Here is a 19,840-nt window from a genome sequence, read left to right as displayed (position 1 = left end):
TGGTTGGAAAGGTCAAGATATCGCGACAAAGGGGGGTTGAAATAACCAGCCAAGAAAACTGTATTATTAAATAGAAAAACAGATATGAGTGTATACAATGATAGTTACGAGAGCTTAGGATTTTTAATAATTTACCAATGCAACCGTACATTTTTCACTAAACACTAACAGTATGTTTTTCGCTAACAATTTCTTCTGATTTATATAAGAAAAATTATTATTAATAAAAATTATACCTGTGGATTTTATTTTTTATAATGATATTGCAAATAAGTGTTAAGCTACAAAGTGCAGAAAAAGAATAGGAAGTCGAAAAATACTGTTATAAGATTTTTTATAGGAAACAAGTACAAACCCATGATTTGTGCACTTCTTACGCAAGGATCTTGGGTTAAAAAACTTTGGGTTACAGTTTCAAGCAGTCATTATTTAACATCCTCCTTATTCTTGATAAAAATGACTGGAGTTTTGAATGCAGGTTATCCCCCAGGCTGTAACTGTTTTTACGCCCTTTATTCTTCTTGATTAACTAATCACACGTTACATCCACTTGTAATACATGCGACTTACTAATACATGCAACTTGACCATCACTTTCTTTAATTTTGTTTTGGTTTTTCTGTTTGATTTTATATAACTTGTATTTATATCTGTACCTTTATTTTTAATTCAACTTCTATTTTTCATACATTATTTTTATTTATTAATAAATTTTTCTCTTAATTTCAAATGTAAATCTATTTTTTATTACGGTGTTTGTTGAACGTGCCGTTCTGCTCCCAATTGTTTCCATGATTTTGTAAGAGTCTGTAACGACCGTCTTAACGATATAGACTGAGCCTGATGAGGTTGGCGTTAAGACCAACGAAACGTTGCTCAAACTAACACCTGACTTTGGAGTTTTTATTCTCACTCCTAAATTAGCTCTTACTGATCGTGTGCTTATGCACAAAACCTCAAGAAATCATAAATCTATTTTTGTCAACTAATTTGTAACTATTGCGCATTTTATATTATACTCTGTAATATTAAAATTTGAGACCGAACGTGGTTATACCACATGGTCTTATGAACGTTACTTACTTACTTACTTACTTGTGTACTCACCTGCACGAAAATTTTGCACAAATCTGCCACAATCAGAAGTGCGTCGAGTCAAGATAAATAATGCACTCGACTGATCGTTAGATTTGTGCACTTCTTAGGCTAGAGTCTTGCTCACCTGTCATGCATCAGAATTACGTTAGATCTTGGAAGCAGACTAGATGCAGACTTACACAATTTTGCTGTCAATGTAAATCTTGTGCAAAAAGTACGTTAGAATTGCAAAGACTGTGCTACCAGGGAGGTACCTCCTAAAGCGTTTGCGAATGAAACACCCTGCAATGTGCCTATGACAGAACAAATGTCAATTAAGCGACAGCCGCCTATATCTAGACCATGACAGTCTAGATTAGATAAAAATACCGCGATCAAAGTATGTGACGAAGATAAAGAAATATCTATTCTTCACTTTGTACGAGTAACTTTGTACTTTGTACTGAGTAAAACGTACAAACAAGGAGATTTATGTCCTTATAAAGAAACCTTATAATACTAAATACCTGACGGAGTTCTTCGAATATCCGTACGGTGTGCAAGATATTTATTTTTCCAACAAACCTCAAGACAGGAAAAACATTTTACCTGTTTATATCAAGTATGGTAGGAATATGAAGCTGAGGCAATGCGAAACATAGTTGTACATTGCATTACAAACCAACAAAAGGAGCCTAACACCATCGCTAACACAACAACAACCACAACTACAACGAATATTCCACTAGTTGTAGATACTTCAAGCAGCACGACTGGAAAATTACCACCAAGGCTGGTGATGAAAGTACCAGTCGTAATTACGACCGACGAGTGAATCAAACATCTGATGACTTTTGGCCCATTCAATGATATAGTTATATAGAAGTCTAAGCTACAAGAGATGATGAAAAGGATTTATAAATGAAATTAACCATGTATTGAACCGAAGAAGCAAATATTAAAGCGTATAACGAACTTTAAAATCATGGACTTCTTATGCTAATAATGAACAGACACGCAACCAAGAACAAGCCATGACACACGCCATGCAGAAATCATGTATATAAATGCGATTTACAATTGCATGGTATATTGTGCACAATCCAAATTAAAATAGAAATGAATTGAAATGTTTGTAATAAAAATGTCAGCCTCGTCATATATTACTAGCACCACGACCTATGTTATAGAACAGGACACAACACTAATCTCAAACGTTTACTTGAACTAACGTTTAGAGGTAACGCAAATAAAGAACTCATCAGAAAAAAAAAACAAACAACAAAGGTGGAAAATAAAAAAAAAAATTAAACCTTCTTTTTTACGGAAGTATGAAGATACTTTAACTCACATAACTATCATCAAACCTATTATAATCATTTCATCATTCAATGCTCAAACCATCAACCCAATACAAAAAAAAAAAAAAAAAAGTGAAAAGACCATATGAACGTGTATATATATATTTATACATATATATATATATATATATATATATATATTGTAATACATTTTTTGTTATCTTAGTACGTACATTTTTTAAAAGTATTCAGCTTACCATGGTCCAACTTTAACCTTATTTCAGGTTGTTTTAATATACGTATTCACCGAGGAAGAAGATCGTTTTAAAAAGGGAAGGCTGTTAAGTGACGACTTGCATAAATTAATAAATTTTTATTTTATTTCATTTTATATCATATTGATTCCTCTTATGATAAAATTTTAAGACTCTTAAAAGAGTTACACTTAACGAAAGTCGTCACCTAACAAAGCTTACTGTGTACTTCGTGACTCTTGGAAGTGTCAAGTGACAACTGAAGCGAACTGCTAAGTCAAAACACATAAAGTCAGCAAGTACGGGCCCCATGGCATGTAAGACAAAGAATTTTTAACTAAAGCTTCGCGCAAGGTTTAGTTAAATCGGTTCTTGACGCGGCGTTTTAATTAGTAGCTTGCCACCACTCATCTAGTGTAGTTCTTAATTTATTAAATCAATTCACGATACACTATTCAAATCTTTAAAAACCTGTTCAAATTACAATTTCAATATTACAATAAAAATACAAGTACAACAAAACTATGTAGAGTGCCTCATTGAATAAATTAATGATACCACAAGAAGGGTAATACAGAAGGGTTGTATCGAGTTAAAGTGCTGAAATTATAATTTGATTCCACGTCATAAGTCAAAGTCACACATTTCCTGGAGTTACGAGTTGATTAGTGACATTAAAGACAGAGGCTAAAATGAAGAGAATAAAGATAAAGGTATTAAAATATATGCATTTTACAAAGATAACATCTCCTCTCTCTTTTTTCCTGTAAACTGGTAAATATTTGGACAGTCTACCTGTCCCACGGCCCGTCAGGGAGCGTGAGACCCAAATCCACAATCATCCAATTTTTACTGGATGATAAAGTTAAATAATTACGATTAATTATTAAATACCATATAAACCCTCACTGCCCCCCTAAATACCCACCACATAATACGGAAAAACTTGTCTGTTTCCTTCTTTACTTTAATCTGATAAATATTTGGCCGAGCCGCCCTTACTGCCTCTGCCACCACCCCACACAATTTTTCTTGTCTTTCACTCTGACTTTCTAGTATCTGCATAGACTCTTCAAAAAAAGTAACAATAAAACACAACCCTCTGACCTCTTCATCTTTGAAATAATATTTTTACAGTTTCAAAAAAAGTAATAGGGAAAAATAGATAAACTTGATATATACTCATAATATACATAAAAGTACATCGTGATTAATTTCTGATGTATATTAATACATAGTAAGTCGTATGACACAATGTTGAAATTTTTCATAAGTATGAAGTTCTTGGTGCGTTAATTTTTTTTCTTGTTTGTTGATATTTTTATATAACGATGTATCTTAATGTCTCATAGTTATTAAATGATAGAAACCGTGGAAATTTCGCTATGTAAGGATGACTTACTTTTGCAAGCCACCTTACAGAGCCCTGTCAAACCACGAAGAATGATTTTTCTACTACTGGAATAAAAACTTGCTCTCTCAATTTTTCTTCAGTTAATATTTCATCTCCTATATTGTTCTTGAATAATTAAGTAATTCACAATCGTGTACTACAAACACCCAAACCATCTGATTTACTTAAATTTTGTTTAAACATTGTTATACTTCCAATCTTATATTTAGTTTATGAGAGGGTAAGCCTTTATGGATATTACTTAACATCTCTAAAGAAAAATTTATATAAATACTATTATCTGAATTCTTATCACCGTTATAAGTTGATTGACCTATGCTACAACAGAATTTAGACTCTCCTTTTAATATGTTAAAAATTTCATCATTTTAAAAAAGGGTATTCATTGTGTAAACTTAAAATTGCATTATTTCTTGAGTACTTACTGTTACTACAAAATACCTTGGAACAAACATAGTCGATTATTTATTTTTTAGGAATAATAAGTGTTTTAATTATTCCTCCTCAAACTTTGAATCAAATAATTGATAGTCCATTTAAAATACCGTACGTGTAATTGTTGTAGTGCTTTAAGTCATTCTCTCCCTCCTGATCCCCTTTGAAATTTCCTTGTTTTTAGCTAAAGCTTAGGTAACTTTCGCTTTCCCACACCCCCTCCAGAGTTTCCTTACTACCCCTCACAGTGCCACGATTTCTGTACAACGCATCGTATTTACAACGAAACTATTTGACTGCTTTATACGAATGTTTCTAATGTGGACACATCACCAGACATATAATTTTAATAGGCATTAAATAGTATAAGGCAAATAAGTTTTATGCGTTAATGCAAGTCATTTAGCTTATGCCATGCATTTCATGTTATGCGTATTGTTTATCTTGGTTCTATTAAAATCAACGTAATTTTTGTTTAGTAAAAAACATAGACATCAAAGTAGTATCCTTAATTGACGAATCGTGGGAACATAAAAAACATTGAATTCGAGAACTTTGATAGCTCAATGGTTAGCATGTTAGCTTCTTAGTGGGAGAAACTTAAGGGATCGAAATTTATCGAGATTTTTTTTTCAGATTTTTTTCGATGGGATGAGTACCTAGAGTGCCAAAACACCACTTATCTGATATTTAAAAACAAGGGGTGGATTTTTCATGGTGATGTCTAGACCTCCAGGGGCTTTCTTTTCGAAGGAAAGCTATTGATTTTAAAAAGGTCGGTACAGCGAGATAGATGGTTTATTGGAAAATAACTTTCCATTGAACTTGATAATAGCTGGAGTGTGACTGAGACAATCGCTGCATCCTGTAAATAATACCCAGTCGGATGGATGACCGTGTTATCTGAGGGAAACTTTGCAAGAAGCCTGAACGAAAGACTCGTATACTTACGGAAAAGAAGGGTGTAACAACGAAAAAAAGAACAAAGAAGGTAGAGATTAGGGACAATTAAGATACGAAATTGGGTATACATGGAATCTTAATAATTTTAGAAACACCTACGTGGTAAAATCCAAAAGTTGCCGGCCTTCTCACATTACATTAATCCGAGACACGAAACTAACCTATCGTTAAATTAATAGACTTTTAGTTACCCACCCACAATAAAAGATATCAAGTCATTTTATTTCATAAGAAAGATATAGCATTTTAAAGTCAGATAGTCGATTAAAAATTCGAAATAGATAAAATTGAGTATCGAGCTGTGATCAAATTCTTAACAAAAGAAGGCAACACGCCTGCCGAAATCAAACATCGTTTGGAAGCTGTATAAGGGTAATCTTCTCTTTTGTATTCCACCGTCAACGAATGGGCAAAACCATTTCGTTTGGGAAAAGACAATCAGTTGAAGATAAACCTCGTCCAGGACGCTCATTCGAGGTCATTACTGATGAAAACATTAAAATTGCGAAGCAGAAAGTACTGGGAGACAGACGGCTTAAAACTAAAGAATTAGCAGCTATGACGGAAGGATACTATGCTTCCTGGACTGTAGTACTATAAGACTAGTATATGTGTATATTTATAGTCTATATGTATGCAAGCAAGAGATGGAATTTCGGTGCCATCACCAGAAAGCTGCAAGTGTACGTTTGACACTCGAACAAAGGGCGCAAACTAGATCTCGTCTGTCCATCAAAGTGTACGATCGTGTGAATGCGAAAGTATCGGCTTAGCTCTTTTTATATAAATTGTTTTATCTTTATTTAAATTTATTTACAGTTCTAGGTCTGTGTTTGCTCATTTCTTACAATCTACAAAATTTTTCATCTTTTATTATATTAACAAACGTCATTGTAGATGAACCATCAATAATGGTAATGAGGTAGCGTCTATTTGCACTTATATCCACGTAACTACATGGATATAAGTAGAAATACGCATGCTTGGTCGGCAGCTCTACTGTTGGTACGTATAGGGTCCAAGTTTATCTTCTTCTGCGAGCAAGCGAGACGCATGTGTTACGTCGGCGCAACGTATTATTTGAGTCTAAGCTTTCGCTTAATAACTCGGGACTCGCACTGAGCGCGTAGGTAGGACGCGGGTCTAGAGGGTAGTTATTTTCCTTGTCTGATTATTTGAAAAGGGGCGAGGACGACTGTTTGATTAAATCGACGCGGTTGTCGAGCAATAATGCGAAGCACTCGTTCGCAGCGCGCATCGGATTTATCGAGGATACCTGGTGTGATGTGTCGAACCGTATCCCGTTCGCGATCTAGAGGTTACGAGTACCGTAACGAGCAAAGGTAGTTACACTCTAGAGGTTATGCAAGGGGGTAAAATGGTTTAAGTTCGCGACCGGTCTAGGATCCACCAGTACCATCCGGAGTAAATGTGATTGCCCTAGACTTTACGTGAGGAGTAATTTGTCTATTTAATTTCGTAACGTGATATTTACTGATACCGAATTTCGAACTCTAACAAAAACACGTCCACGTTTGAAACCGAGAGGAAAAAAAAAGAAAAGAACTTGTCACTTTAGTATTTAAATTTGACTTACTTTTATTTTCGGTATGAACGTACAGCAGAGTGAACCAGCGCGAGATGTCCGAGATCGAAGATTTGAAACCGCACTCGTGGAGGACCGTGAGATAGCAGAGGCGGACTCTAGCTACCTAGTCAATCGATCGAGGATGAAATTAAGACTGTGTTTTTCTGTGCCTTCAGGTCCTTTTTATAAGGAGTAGCGGACCTCGACCATGCGCTGGCTGGAAAACGACGCATGAAAGCTTGCCGCCGAAAATTTTGGGGGAAAAGACAATAGCCGAAGATCTAATTGGCTGGAGTTGCTCTAGTTTAGTCACTCAAAATTGGCACTTCCCACCTCTAACTAGCTTTCCTACATGCATTAAGAGAGGAGAAGATGATTCACTTACTTGCACCCTTCCTTTCTCTTTTACATCAAGATTTTACAGATTTTCCATGTTATTTAATATTAGCGTTAGGATAACATATTGCTGGAATTTACTTAGATTAAGCATTGTTCGTTTATTCTATCAAATTTATTGCAACAAGAGCAGTAAAATTCGCCCAATATTTCATGTAGGTGTTGGCTTAATAATCGTTCAATACGTTAGTATATTGATAATAGGGTTAGTAATAATAATTTTTACACATATATAACTTTAATAGTTGTTAGAGTTGCCAGATACATTGATCGAACAAGTTGATAGTCGGAAAGCGTAATTGTTAACAGCGGTGCAACCATTCAACTCTGAAGCAGCTGTAGTTGTGGTCCAAACACTAATCAGGTGTTTGCCGTGACCCATTGTTTGTTAACTTAACTAAGCTTGTCGGTCATTTTAATTTATTGTTAGCTACGAATATATTTTGAAATGTTAGTAGTAGGATCAATTCTCATTTCCTCTTTTGCTTACTCTTTGGAGAGGATGTCGGCACGTGGTGCCCTGGGGATTTGAAAATTCTGTTACTTATATTGGCTCGGTCGTACAACCTCTCTCTCGACATATCTGAGTCAGGAAAACGAGAAGGAGCTATTGTTGACTGTTGGCTCAACTTTCCCGTTTTCCTTTACATATTGAAAAGTAGCAACATTTGTCTGGATTACAAAAATTAGGTTTTTGCGAATGGTATAAAAATTCTATGGTACAAGAGGGTATCTTGGCAACTCATGTATCAAAAACGAGCGAAAACTAATAATGTCGCTTTGTTAGGTTTACAGTAGTTAACATTATTACTTATATTGTGGTTGCTTATCAACTATACATTAACTTTATCTTAGTCTACTTGTCTTCGTTCTTATTTACCGGCGCAACTGTTCCTAGCTAGCCTTTTGCATCTGTTAGTTTTTTAAAGTTATTTTTTTATTTTACGCTTTGGAAAGTATTTCATTTGATTTCTTTTCCGGTCAGCATGGGCCAGTGTGCATGTATGTGAGTCATGCATGGTCGTAAAACCTTAACTATGAGCAATCTTGTAGGAGATTCACCTCTTTGCAGATGCACATTGGCCCCTGCGTTTAGTGTTCTAAAATCGGCACGGAAAGTTTTGAAGAAAGGGGAAAAAAAAAAAATGTGGATACACCGATGTTACACATGCGTACATCCACATAATTACATGGATAGGTATAAGTAGACATAGACAAGGCGTATTAGTAAAGCTCTGCTTGTCAAAGGGCTTAGGATTTTAACATAGCGTTTAATCAAGCACACAGAAAAATTTTAATAAAAAAAGCATAAGGAATACGGATTAAAGAAAAAATTTTTCTAATAATGGAAGAACTTTGCAGAAACACAGCAAATTAAGTATTAACGAAAGAGGTAATCCCAGAATATGTGGTATATGATAGGGAGTGGAGTTAGGCAGGAAAGGCCTCTATTTCCAAATTCTTTTAATAATTAACTAGAAGTTTAACAAGAGAAAGAAAAGGGAAATTTATTTAGAGGAATAACGGAAGCATAGTGATAGAAGGGTCAAAGATCTTTTTACCGAAACTTTCCTCCCGTTTTATAAGAAGAAAATTTTACCACAACCTATATAGGAGGCTGCGCCTCTAGTATCAAAAGCCTGTAATGTGAGACTTTCTTCAATTTTTCTCTCTACATAGGTAATGTGGTAATAATAGAAAATTCCACTGGCAAACCCGCCTCAAAGTAGCTAGAATTCATAGAGAGCTCTTTCTCACTTCTCTTCGTACAATATTGTTCAATCAGGTCTCAAGAAAATGTGTAAGAATTTTCACAGTACAATACTTATTAAGCAAATAAAATTCAGGAAGCTATTTTGCTTAAAATGCATTAATCAGAGTCAATTTGTTCTACAAAGTAACTTCCAAAATATTTTTTGTTCAATATTATAACCTGCTGTTAGTACATAGACACAATGAAATACACAATGAATTAAAAAAAAAAAGTTTTATGAGGTTATCTCCGTATACGGACGAGTTTCAATATCATGTCACATACTCTATATAGGTAAGATCGATGAGGGAACATCTCGTTGGGTGCCACCGATTTCTACGGTGCATCTCTAGACTCATCAGTAAAACATATCCAATAGTTTCTGCTTGAGATCATCGCAGGTGTCTTGGTTCGTCTAGAGGTCCTAATTATGGGGAGAATCACGTCAACTGTCCCAGCGCCGCAGTAGACGGCCCACGCTGGCGTCAAACACGACGTTTTCAACTCGTCGTTTCGGTGTCAAAACTTTGATAAAAAATTATCCAAAAACATGATCTTATGTATTTTTTCCTCAGCTTTCTAGTGGTGGCATCAGTTTTTCAAAAATTTTCTCCCATAACCTCGAAAAATGCACTTGTTTGAAAAACACGTTTTATCTCCATGATCTTTAACTTTTGGAATTTTTTTGATAGTCTAGATCGAAAGATGAGATATTTTTACGTAGATATCGACAATAAAAAAGAGGGGTTTTTCGTTTTTATAACGTATTTAAACGACGAATGAGACGATGCGAGCCGCGGCGGCTGGGCCACGCGCGGCAGCAGCGTGTCCGCCATGTGTCTGTTTGGCTATATAATATATAATGTAGTAGTGGCGATGTAAACAACAAATAGTTAACCAGGGTTTACAATGGATAAATAATAAATGTTTTGATAAAATTTATTCATATGTACAAAAATTTTATAATAAAGAAATAAATAATGATTAATATTGTTAAAATATTAGATATTTACATTAATAAAGTAAAAAATAAAAACAAATTTGTTTTACTTCGTTCTCTTTTTTTCTTTAGGCATGGTAATCGAAGTGACACTTGTTTTACGTTCTGTTAGTTTCGGAAAAATTTCATACTGGTTACTCAAAGAAGTTTTCTTCAACATTAATTTATTATCCTTAATAGGGATAAACGCATGTTAATTCAGTGTCCCTGGAATCAGTTTTGCACTGGAAATTTCGTCTTTTAATCTCAAGGAAGTTTCTACGTAGTCATATTTGCTACTAAAAAAAACCTTCGTTTCTTTGCAGTGTTTTTCCGCCCAGTGAAAAAGATCTTGTGCCGTTAGAATATGATTTCCAGAAGAGAGTTGCAAACTCGACCTTCTAGCTCCACGTTTTAAATACGCGCCTACCCCATCACATCCTTCTTTCCCGTGAGCAGTCGCGTGAAAGTGCCACTCCGCTGGAATCCTAAACTCCTTTTCATGATTCAACAGGAAATGAAAATTAGTTTTGTTTTCAAAGTGTTGCGATGCGCCGTCGCTCACGTAATAAATTTTTTTCGGATTGAAATCTCTTTTTAAATAATCGACGATAATTTTTAGGTAAACTTATACGGCAACCGTGTAGTGCAAAAGGTTATCCGATATCACTGCTAAGCTTTTGTGTTTTAATTCATTGTTTTCTTTATAGTACACAACGCACGTAAATATCGTAGCCTGGTTGTTATTCCAGTGAAAAGACTGTGCCGAGTTTTGAACCACGAATGGGTAATTTTCCGCAAAATCAAAGCTAACAATAAATTCATCGTCAACCAAATTATTTTTTTAATTTTTTACGAATGATGCTTGTTTTTTTGCGAAATGATCATGTGTCTTCAACTTCATTAACTTCTCGCCAAGTAAATCAAAAAATTCACGAATTCGGATTTCATTGGATGTTATCGTGCACCAATCAGTTTGCGTTCATGCGTCATAATTGATTTCAAAAATTCCTTCAGCTTCTAGCGAATCTAATAATAATCTTCGAAGTTTTCCGAAATTGGGACAATCTAAACATTTTCCTAAAAAACAATTTTCGGAAGGATTATCGCAAACAATGGCGTTCAAACAGTCCGTGGAATTTTTAAGAGGTGTTGCCGTGGGTTTCGTTAATTCTTCTAAATTTAGTGCATCTAGCATCAGTTTTACGTTTTCGTGATGCACGCATACGCAAACGTTATGAGTGCCACTACTTCCGGCTAAGATACAGTGAGGAGGTCTGAGCTGTACGAATTTCGTGAGACCCACTTTGACATTTTCATGCTCTTCTTTAAATAAAATGAATAGTTTGTTCAAATTTCCAAGTAATAATCGTTTTTGTACATGAACACGTTGACCATTATCCTGTTTTACAGAAACATAATCTTTTAATCCAGGCATCAAGCGGCTGACACTGTCACGCTCGTAAAAATTTTTTACGCTGACCTCAACATCAGCAGATAAAACTTTTCTTTTTTTTTCGGGCCATGAGAGTATACCACGTTCTGCAACTAAATTTAAAGCTTGCCTAGCTTCTCTATTTGTGCAACCAAATTCTTTTATAAGCTCCCTTCGGTTCCAAAATTTCGGGGCGAGGGTGAGCAACGTGATTCTCTCTCGCTTATCGTTAGATGAATCAAATTTCTTCTTAATTTGCTCCAATACTGCGATGCTTGCTTTACGATTCTTCTCATCTTGAATACTTTTTACGGATTTATACTTACAGGCTTCTACCTTGCACTTTAGACATATCAAAGCATTATTTTGAACAAGCGGGAATATTTCTTTCAAAGATTGTGGAAATGTAATCAAACTCTTCTTGACGTTGTGGTTATCTATATTCAATGGATTGCAACATTTCACCATCTTGAGTACTTGAAATTGAAAGCGAGTTATAAAAAACCAAATCCTTTCTGAAATATACTGATGAATGCGTAAATATAAAGCTCACTTTGATTCTCTATTGTAATCACATAACCTACGTAAAAAAGTTAAAAAGAATAACATTACGAATTAAAAATAATAATAAAACCTACGAAAACTTCGACTTACGATAGTACAACCTCAAGTCATAAAAATAATAAATACTAATATTTAATTAATCAATCGAAACTTCTTGCGAAGTGCAAACCGTCACGGTTAGGTGTATTTGTTTACATCCTGTCAGAGAGACGGTAGCAGACGGCGCGCTGCTGCCGCGCGTGGCCTGGCCACTGTGGCTCGCATCGTCTCGTTCGTCATTTAAATACGTTATAAAAACGAAGAACCCCTCTTTTTTTATTGTCAATATCTACGTAAAAATGTCTCATCTTTCATTTTAGACTATCAAAAAAATTCCAAAAGTTGAAGATCATGGAGATAAAACTTGTTTTTCAAACAAGTGCATTTTTCGAGGTTATGGGAGAAAATTTTCGAAAAACTGATACCACCGCTGGAAAGCTGAGGAAAAAATACATAAGAACGTGTTTTTAGATAATTTTTTATCAAAGTTTTGACACCGAAACGACGAGTTGAAAACGTCGTGTTTGACGCCCGCGCGGGCCGTCCACCGCGGCCCTGGGACAGTTGACGTGATTCTCCCCTTATACTAACCACTATTTATTTCTGCCCCTTGCAGGCAACCTCAAACTACGCGTACAAGACAACTAGCAGATAGTTATCGAAGAACAACGTAGCATTATAAAGAGAGCTCAGCACGTGCAGATTACCGTCAGCATGTTATTTTTGTAGGAACAATCACTATAAAAATTATAGTTTTATTCTCTTGGTATAGATCTCATTGAAATGCAACTTATCGTTTGGAGAACGGTACAGTACTTAAAAAAAATTTTTTTTTTTTGTTTTGTTAATGTATGGAAAAAGTATTAACTTATATACACTAACAAGAAATACCTTGCAGAAGTACAAAAAGTTTTTTTGAAGTTAAAACAACAGTTAGAATTTGAACAATCGTAATAAACGCTTAACTATATTAAAACGCGTAAAAAATATTATCGTAATCATATATATTTCAAAATTCACGTAAAGATTGCTCTATCAAGTTAAAATGGTTACAACACGGTTAATTATAAACGTCAGAGTTATATCGAGGTTCAGCGCAGCCAAATAAATTTTTAAGTTTATAATAATTTTGTGACGTCATTTTTAACATCAGACAAAAATCGTTTTGTATGGTTAAAGACCCCTTTAAGAGACTGAATTCTAAATTTTAAGGAATTTTTATACAAAAATGTTAAAGTCAATAATGTTGTACAATTAAAATTTGAAATGGCGATTTTCACTTTTTTTGTGCTATGACTTGGCGAAAAATAGGTTTCAGATAATATAACTAGCACTGGTCGGTAGATAGTTGAATAATAAATAAGTTATCTTTATCTATTTTACCAATATAGTGCCCCAAAAAAAGTTATAAGCAAAATTTGAAAAAAAAATCAGGGTCGATTTTCACGATTTATTTAATAACAAAAAAGGCCAGCACAATAATGCCTTAAAAACTATTTTTTCGTGTATTCTGATCACAATACAAAGCGATTCTAATAATTTTCGTTATAGTCGCAGAAAATTTCTTATTGACCATTTTTTGAGGCTTTATCTACTCGCCGAAGGTGTGGACGAACACGTACACGCACCACATGCAACGAAGTTTTTCAAATTTCTTTATTTTTATCCGTTTGTTCTTGTTAATTTTTTCTTTTGGAGTTTTCTCTTCAAAGTTTTCGACCTTGAGATACAAATTACATTAAATTACATAAAATGTGGTACGTACTAATTTCTGCTAGTTTTAATTAATTCTATCAACCTGACATCTATTTTTTTCATGTTTACGCATTCAAAATTTTTTTTTGACAATCAGTATATTAAGGAGGTTGACTACCTTTGGAGGGGGTACGAGATAGAGGTCTACAAGGAACTAACTGACGTGATTGTTATACATAATGTTATGGATGTGGCTTAGCTGGGTCAAACCAGCGCCCGTATATTGGCATACTGGTGTACAACTGACGACACAATGAGCATCTAAAAGTTCAATTAATACAGCCGCTCTCGGCGGCGCCGCGGCGGTCGTGGCTGAGCAGTCAGCGTAAAAGTTTTGCAAATCCTTAGTTGACGGGTTCGAGCCCCTGCTCCGTCTTTTTAGCGGAGCACTTCACGACAATATTTTGGACTCATTAATCTATTTACTTAATAAACCGGAATTACCTGCTCCCCATCAACACGAGAATCTCCGAAGCTTGTTCCGTAACAAGCGTAATTTTGTGTCAGAAGGTGGGATGTAGATTGGGATATCGCCTAAGGCGGTCGAGTGGGTAATTCGCACAAAAAATCAACTCTGATGTGCACCGGATACATCCATCACCAACTCGGAAGAAAACTGCAATTATCCCCGGTGGCCGATAAGTACTACGTCTTTTGGTCAGTTACCATAATGATGATAAAAATCTTGGGCCATCGCAATCCACAAGGGATGCGGTTAAGGGCAAGAGCAATAGAGAATGCGTAAGCAACATGATATATCCAGCAGGCAACGTAGTATGAGCCGTCATCGGGGACGATGACACATTAACATGGGAAGGTGTTACGAATGTAGCTTGGCTTGGTCAAGTCAGCGCCCGTGTGTTGGCTCACCAGTGTATAACTGATAACACAATAGAGTGCACCTAAAAGTGCAATTTACATAGCCGCTCGGCGGCGGTCGTGGCTGAGCGGTCGGTGAATAGTTTCGCGGAATCTTAAGTTGACGGGTTCGAGCCCCTGCTCCGCCTTTGTGGAGGAGCGTTCTACTACAATTACAATTCCACCTCATTAATTCATTTATTTAATAAATCGGATTTACCTGCTCCCCATTTACACGAGAATCCCGGAACTTCTATATAAGTTCGTAATAATAATAAAAAGGCAGATATTAATTTACTGTTAACAGTTTTGTCCAAATTTAACTGTTAATTGTATTTAAGTTTTTTTATTAAAAAAGTCGCTTTTGACGATCTCTCATTAGAATGTCGCATATAAAATTCACAAAATTCGTTTTATTATTTTCTCGTTTCATAAGCACCCAGAGTAGTTGAAACTTTGAATAAATTTTTTTAATACATTTTTGAAGCTCTGCACAAATTTTAGTTTAAAACTGACATTTAATTGATTAAGGTAGTCAACCTCCTTAAGTTGATGTCATTTGTCTCCTTCAAAAAAATTATTTACAATGCATCAAATTTATAATTATGTATCTGTATAACCAACGTTTAACAATTCGCATCGATTATCAATCTATATAATTATGTCTCTGCAAGATTCGAGTACTCAATATCGCCATAATACTTAAATTGCCTTGCCTTAATGATACTTAGTACCTTACCCATTTTTATATCCATCCCTATAATTTTTTTAGCATCTATCATTTCTATCAAATTATGTACTAATAATTCTATAGTAACCCCTATAAGAACAGGTGTGTTAACATCGTTACTACTACTATTGCTATTGCACTCTATTACTATTGCTTGGTACTTAGTATTGTAACATGCTGAAAAAATTAGTACAGATTCGGAAAGTCCGAATGTTGTTTCGCAATTATCGTCAAGTTTTATTATTTTTAATAACGTGGTAACGTCTTTAACTTAGTTCATTTTTTTATACTTGATGACGTGTTTATTCCTTATGCATTCTAGATGTTTCCTACTTTACGCATAAAACACAATGAAACTGACCTTATAGTACGTGTATTTCAATACATAATTATTCAAATAAATAAATAAATGTATACTTAAATAAACAATTAAAGGTATTAAAGTTATTATATGTAAGTACCTAAACACACATTCTGCATATGTGGAATACAGAGAATAAAAACTGCATTCAAGGGTTTAAAAGTACACATCATTAAAAATAAATTATTAACATCCCTACCTCTGCATGATTATTGAAGTTAGTGTTTTTATCCATAAAAATTTGTTCACAACTTAGATATGGTTCACTTTTTGCAAGGTTTTCAATTTTAATTGTGCTGCAAACATCTACAGAAACTTTTAAAGATCCTGTCTGCGTTTTTTCAAATTCGACATCAGCATAATCACTGTTAAGCAAATCTACTGCCAGTAAGTACTCTGGTTCGTTGTAGGCTTTAGATTTTGATTTACAATCATGTACGGTCTTTAAGTTCTTTTGCTTTGTATTTTGATTAGTTTTTTCTGGATCAATACTCGATTTTTTATCATTTGGGAAGTGATCTTTGAACGATTTTTTATTTTTAGTATCATTTTTTGATTCCTTGCATGATGATTTTTTATCTTCTTTTATATCTATATCTGCAGTAAAAATACACTGATCTTTATTTTTGATATCAATTAAAGATGTTAATGGAAGAGTCGTTTTTCTTTTCGTATTTGGATCAGGATTAGTTGTTTTAGAATGTGTAATATTCATTGCTGCTCCTACGATTTCAACAATTTGAGATGAGCTTGAATTGAATTCTTCATTACAAATGTCTCCAACATGAAAATCAGATAAAAACGTACATCTATTGGAATCCTGATCTTTTTTTTCTGATGCAACTGCCATAATTGATTGTCGTTTATCTAAATCACTGCAAGAATGAACTGTTCTCAAAGATGGTTCTGAAAGTTCGGAGGTACCTTTTGTTTCTTTTTCTATTAATTCTTCAATATCTCCAATTATTTCATTAATCTCATCTTTATTCATTTGTACAGCTTTTGGCATAATGTCATCAATGTGATTAGTTATAATTTTAGGTGTGACTTTACTAGCCAAGTTCGAATCAGAAAGAGTTTTTATTTTTTTTATCTTGTAATCACTAGTGTCAGCACATTTACATGATTTCATTTCCACACTGTTTTCATTTTTATTTAAATTTTGGTTTTTTTTTAAGCTAAGCAAAGTAGATGTATTTTGAAACTGCTGCTGTAAGATTTCTTTAGCCTCGATAGAAGGCTGTTCTAGTAACATTGACAAAGTGGAAGCACTAGCTGATGGTTCTTCTTGAACTACGTTTGGAGTAATTGTACACAAAGTGACTTTATTTAATTTAGGAAAATTTTGTGTGACTGCTGTATTGAGTACCTCAGAACTAGAACACATTGCATTTGAAACTGTAGGTAAATCTGTTGTTAAAGTCTGAATTCTTGTTGAAGAATTTGACTTCAGCAAACTTGATGATGGAGATAACCTTACACTTTGATCAATTTTTTTTTCTTTATCTTCACTTATAACTTGGCTAACTCCGTTCGTAATTAAAAACTCAGAATTTTTTTTTTGAGTATTAGGAACATGCAATAGAGACTCAGATTGCTCATCATGACAAAAATGCCTTTTATTAAGTCCAGTTGTTTGTGTCTTGTGTTTTTTTTCCTTCTCGTCTTCAATGGCATGCCACATTTTTTGTAGTTTCACATCTGAAACTATTCCATTTTTTAATAAATTTACTTCATTTCTAAGCTGGAAATATTCTTCCCTCTGAGCAGCAAGAATTTTGGCTAGTTCTGTTATCCTATCTTGCGTCAAACGTCTGAGTATAAAATCAATCACTGTTTCCCCAACATCTTTTTTTTTCTTTTTTGGTACATCAGCATTTTCCACAAGATAACAATATTGTTGAACACAAGATTTTTGAGAATACCAATCTGATGGTCGTAAATTATCTCTGTCAGCAATTGATCTCAAAAAGCGAGAAATACTCATCCAATTTGGATCATCAAACTTTAGAACACTCGAAGCAAGGCACAGCTGCTCACGAATGCTCCAAACATCAGATGGAGCTTTCTTTAATTTTTGCTCTGAAATGATTTTTGATTGTGTAAATAATAATACCATTGAAATAGTATTATCAAATAATAAGTTAACATTAAGCACCATGACCTTTTCTACAATTGTATAAAAATTACACGAAAAGTTATTCATTTACTCAATTTATAGACTACTAAGTATTCTGAGATAAAACAAATTCTAGTTTTCAAGCTCATAAGTTATAAACTCTAATGAAATCAGTAATATTGAGCCCACAATTTTAGCACAATTTTGTAAAGCCTAAGAAATTAGTTGTAGTAGATAATTTTGTTTATCCACTAAAAAAAGTAAATTCAAAATTAGACTCACTTTCCTGCATGTTGTCCATCTCTTAGTTGTAGTTGCTGAGAATACAGAATATATATATATGTACATATATATTCTGTGGTATTAGATATTTTTAAGTTCATTAATTATTTGATACAATGCTTAAGAAACTGTGCAAAAGGATTGTGACTTAGAAAAAATCGAGGAAAATGTTCAAATTGTGCATCCCTTCATAAAAAAGGCTTCCTTGGACAATTACCCGGACGAATGCCATAGCATCGGACAGGAGTCACGAAAGCGATTTGTTCGATTCGTGTACTAATGAAGTGTTAAAAAATGATGAAGAGAATTCCGAAAGGCAGGGTGCGCGTGCGCCTAGATCAATGCTTTTGGCCCGTTCTCAAAGTCTAAAAGCTAAAAATCGCAGGCACGCGTCTAAAGTGCAGATTTGTTATCGGCTGAGTAGATTTTAGGTGATTTGTGTAATAAGTCTGATATTATTAATGTGAAGGATCCTTTATAAACAAAAAACTTTAATTTAACTTAAATAACCTATGTGTGTACACCACCTAATAGAAATACAATCATAGATATGTAAGAAAAATAGACTGCTCGTTCTTTTGTACGGCGCTAAAGCACAAGTAGAAGGAGACACAACATTGAACGTGAATATCTGTCTCTCTTGCACATTGCCGAAGGTAAGAATGTGCGAGAGAGAAATACCCACGTTCGATGTTGTGTCTTCTTCTGCTTGTGCTTCAGTGCCTTAGAAAATATACAAATACGTGGAGGAAGCATTGTATGCTCCGACCGCGAACCGCGAGACGCGAGACGATATGAGAGAGACTAAAGACAAATAAGACTTGTGAAGTTGGCGCCCGTAAATATTAAATATTAATATTTTGCACTCATTCAGGGCTTAAATGATTTCTCCTTACTTGCGGATTTATCCTCCACTTGAATTTTATTTTCGGAGCAATAGTTTGCGAGATATTTGAAAAATAAAAAGTCGAAATTGGGCGTGGCGCTGAAGTAAAAAAACTTTGTTTTGAGTGCTAAAGTGGGTTAAAATCCAATTCTACATGTACGATTCGATTCCTCCTCATCTGCGGATTACGGAAATATATAAATTAATGTTATTAAATGTTACGAAGTTTGTAAATAATGAATTTAATTATTGAGTAAGAGAATCTAGTAACTTTTGTCTAGTGAATTTTGGTCCAGTGCTCTGTTCCTGTTGTTCGGTACACGTCGTTTCCTCTGTACAGCTGGTTCTACGAAATATTTATTAGAATAGAAAACTTTAGTAGGTATTAATCTATTAATTATTAGTTATCAGTTATTCAGCTTTTGGGTCAATACACACACACATACATACATTACATACTTTAAGCTGAAGGAAAAATTTATTTGTCAATAGCTACCGATTTTTCATCTTAAGAATCTAATTTCTTGAATCTATTGTGGCAAACACTGTTGAGTGATATTTATTCATTACTTGCGAAATTTTAGTATTTTTTGTTATTCAAGAAACAAATAACAACACAACTAAAAAGTAGCAGTACAGCTATAATCATTA

The 19,840-nt window shown here is 34.3% G+C and overlaps 1 protein-coding gene across 1 annotated transcript in view; it reads right to left on the bottom strand.

Moving 5' to 3' along the window:
• Positions 1-18,788, bottom strand: part of Brd8 (Bromodomain containing 8) — a 163,916-nt gene extending 145,128 nt beyond the window's left edge. Inside the window, exons 1-2 of the mRNA XM_089589225.1 lie at positions 18,304-18,788; positions 16,102-17,984 (exon numbers count right to left, since the gene is read on the bottom strand). Coding sequence (XP_089445351.1) covers positions 16,102-17,984; positions 18,304-18,322 — 1,902 coding nt within the window. The 5' untranslated portion in view covers positions 18,323-18,788. The remainder of the gene's footprint in view (positions 1-16,101; positions 17,985-18,303) is intronic.
• Between the last annotated feature and the right edge of the window lie 1,052 nt (positions 18,789-19,840).

The sequence above is a fragment of the Copidosoma floridanum genome, unplaced genomic scaffold, assembly GCF_036245765.1.
Source record: "Copidosoma floridanum isolate Cflo_tuat_1 unplaced genomic scaffold, Cflo_Japanese_pri ptg000008l, whole genome shotgun sequence".
NCBI classification, from domain to species: Eukaryota; Metazoa; Arthropoda; class Insecta; order Hymenoptera; family Encyrtidae; genus Copidosoma; species Copidosoma floridanum.
Note: the sequence above shows the minus strand (reverse complement) of the source record. Positions and strands in the feature narration are given on the sequence as shown.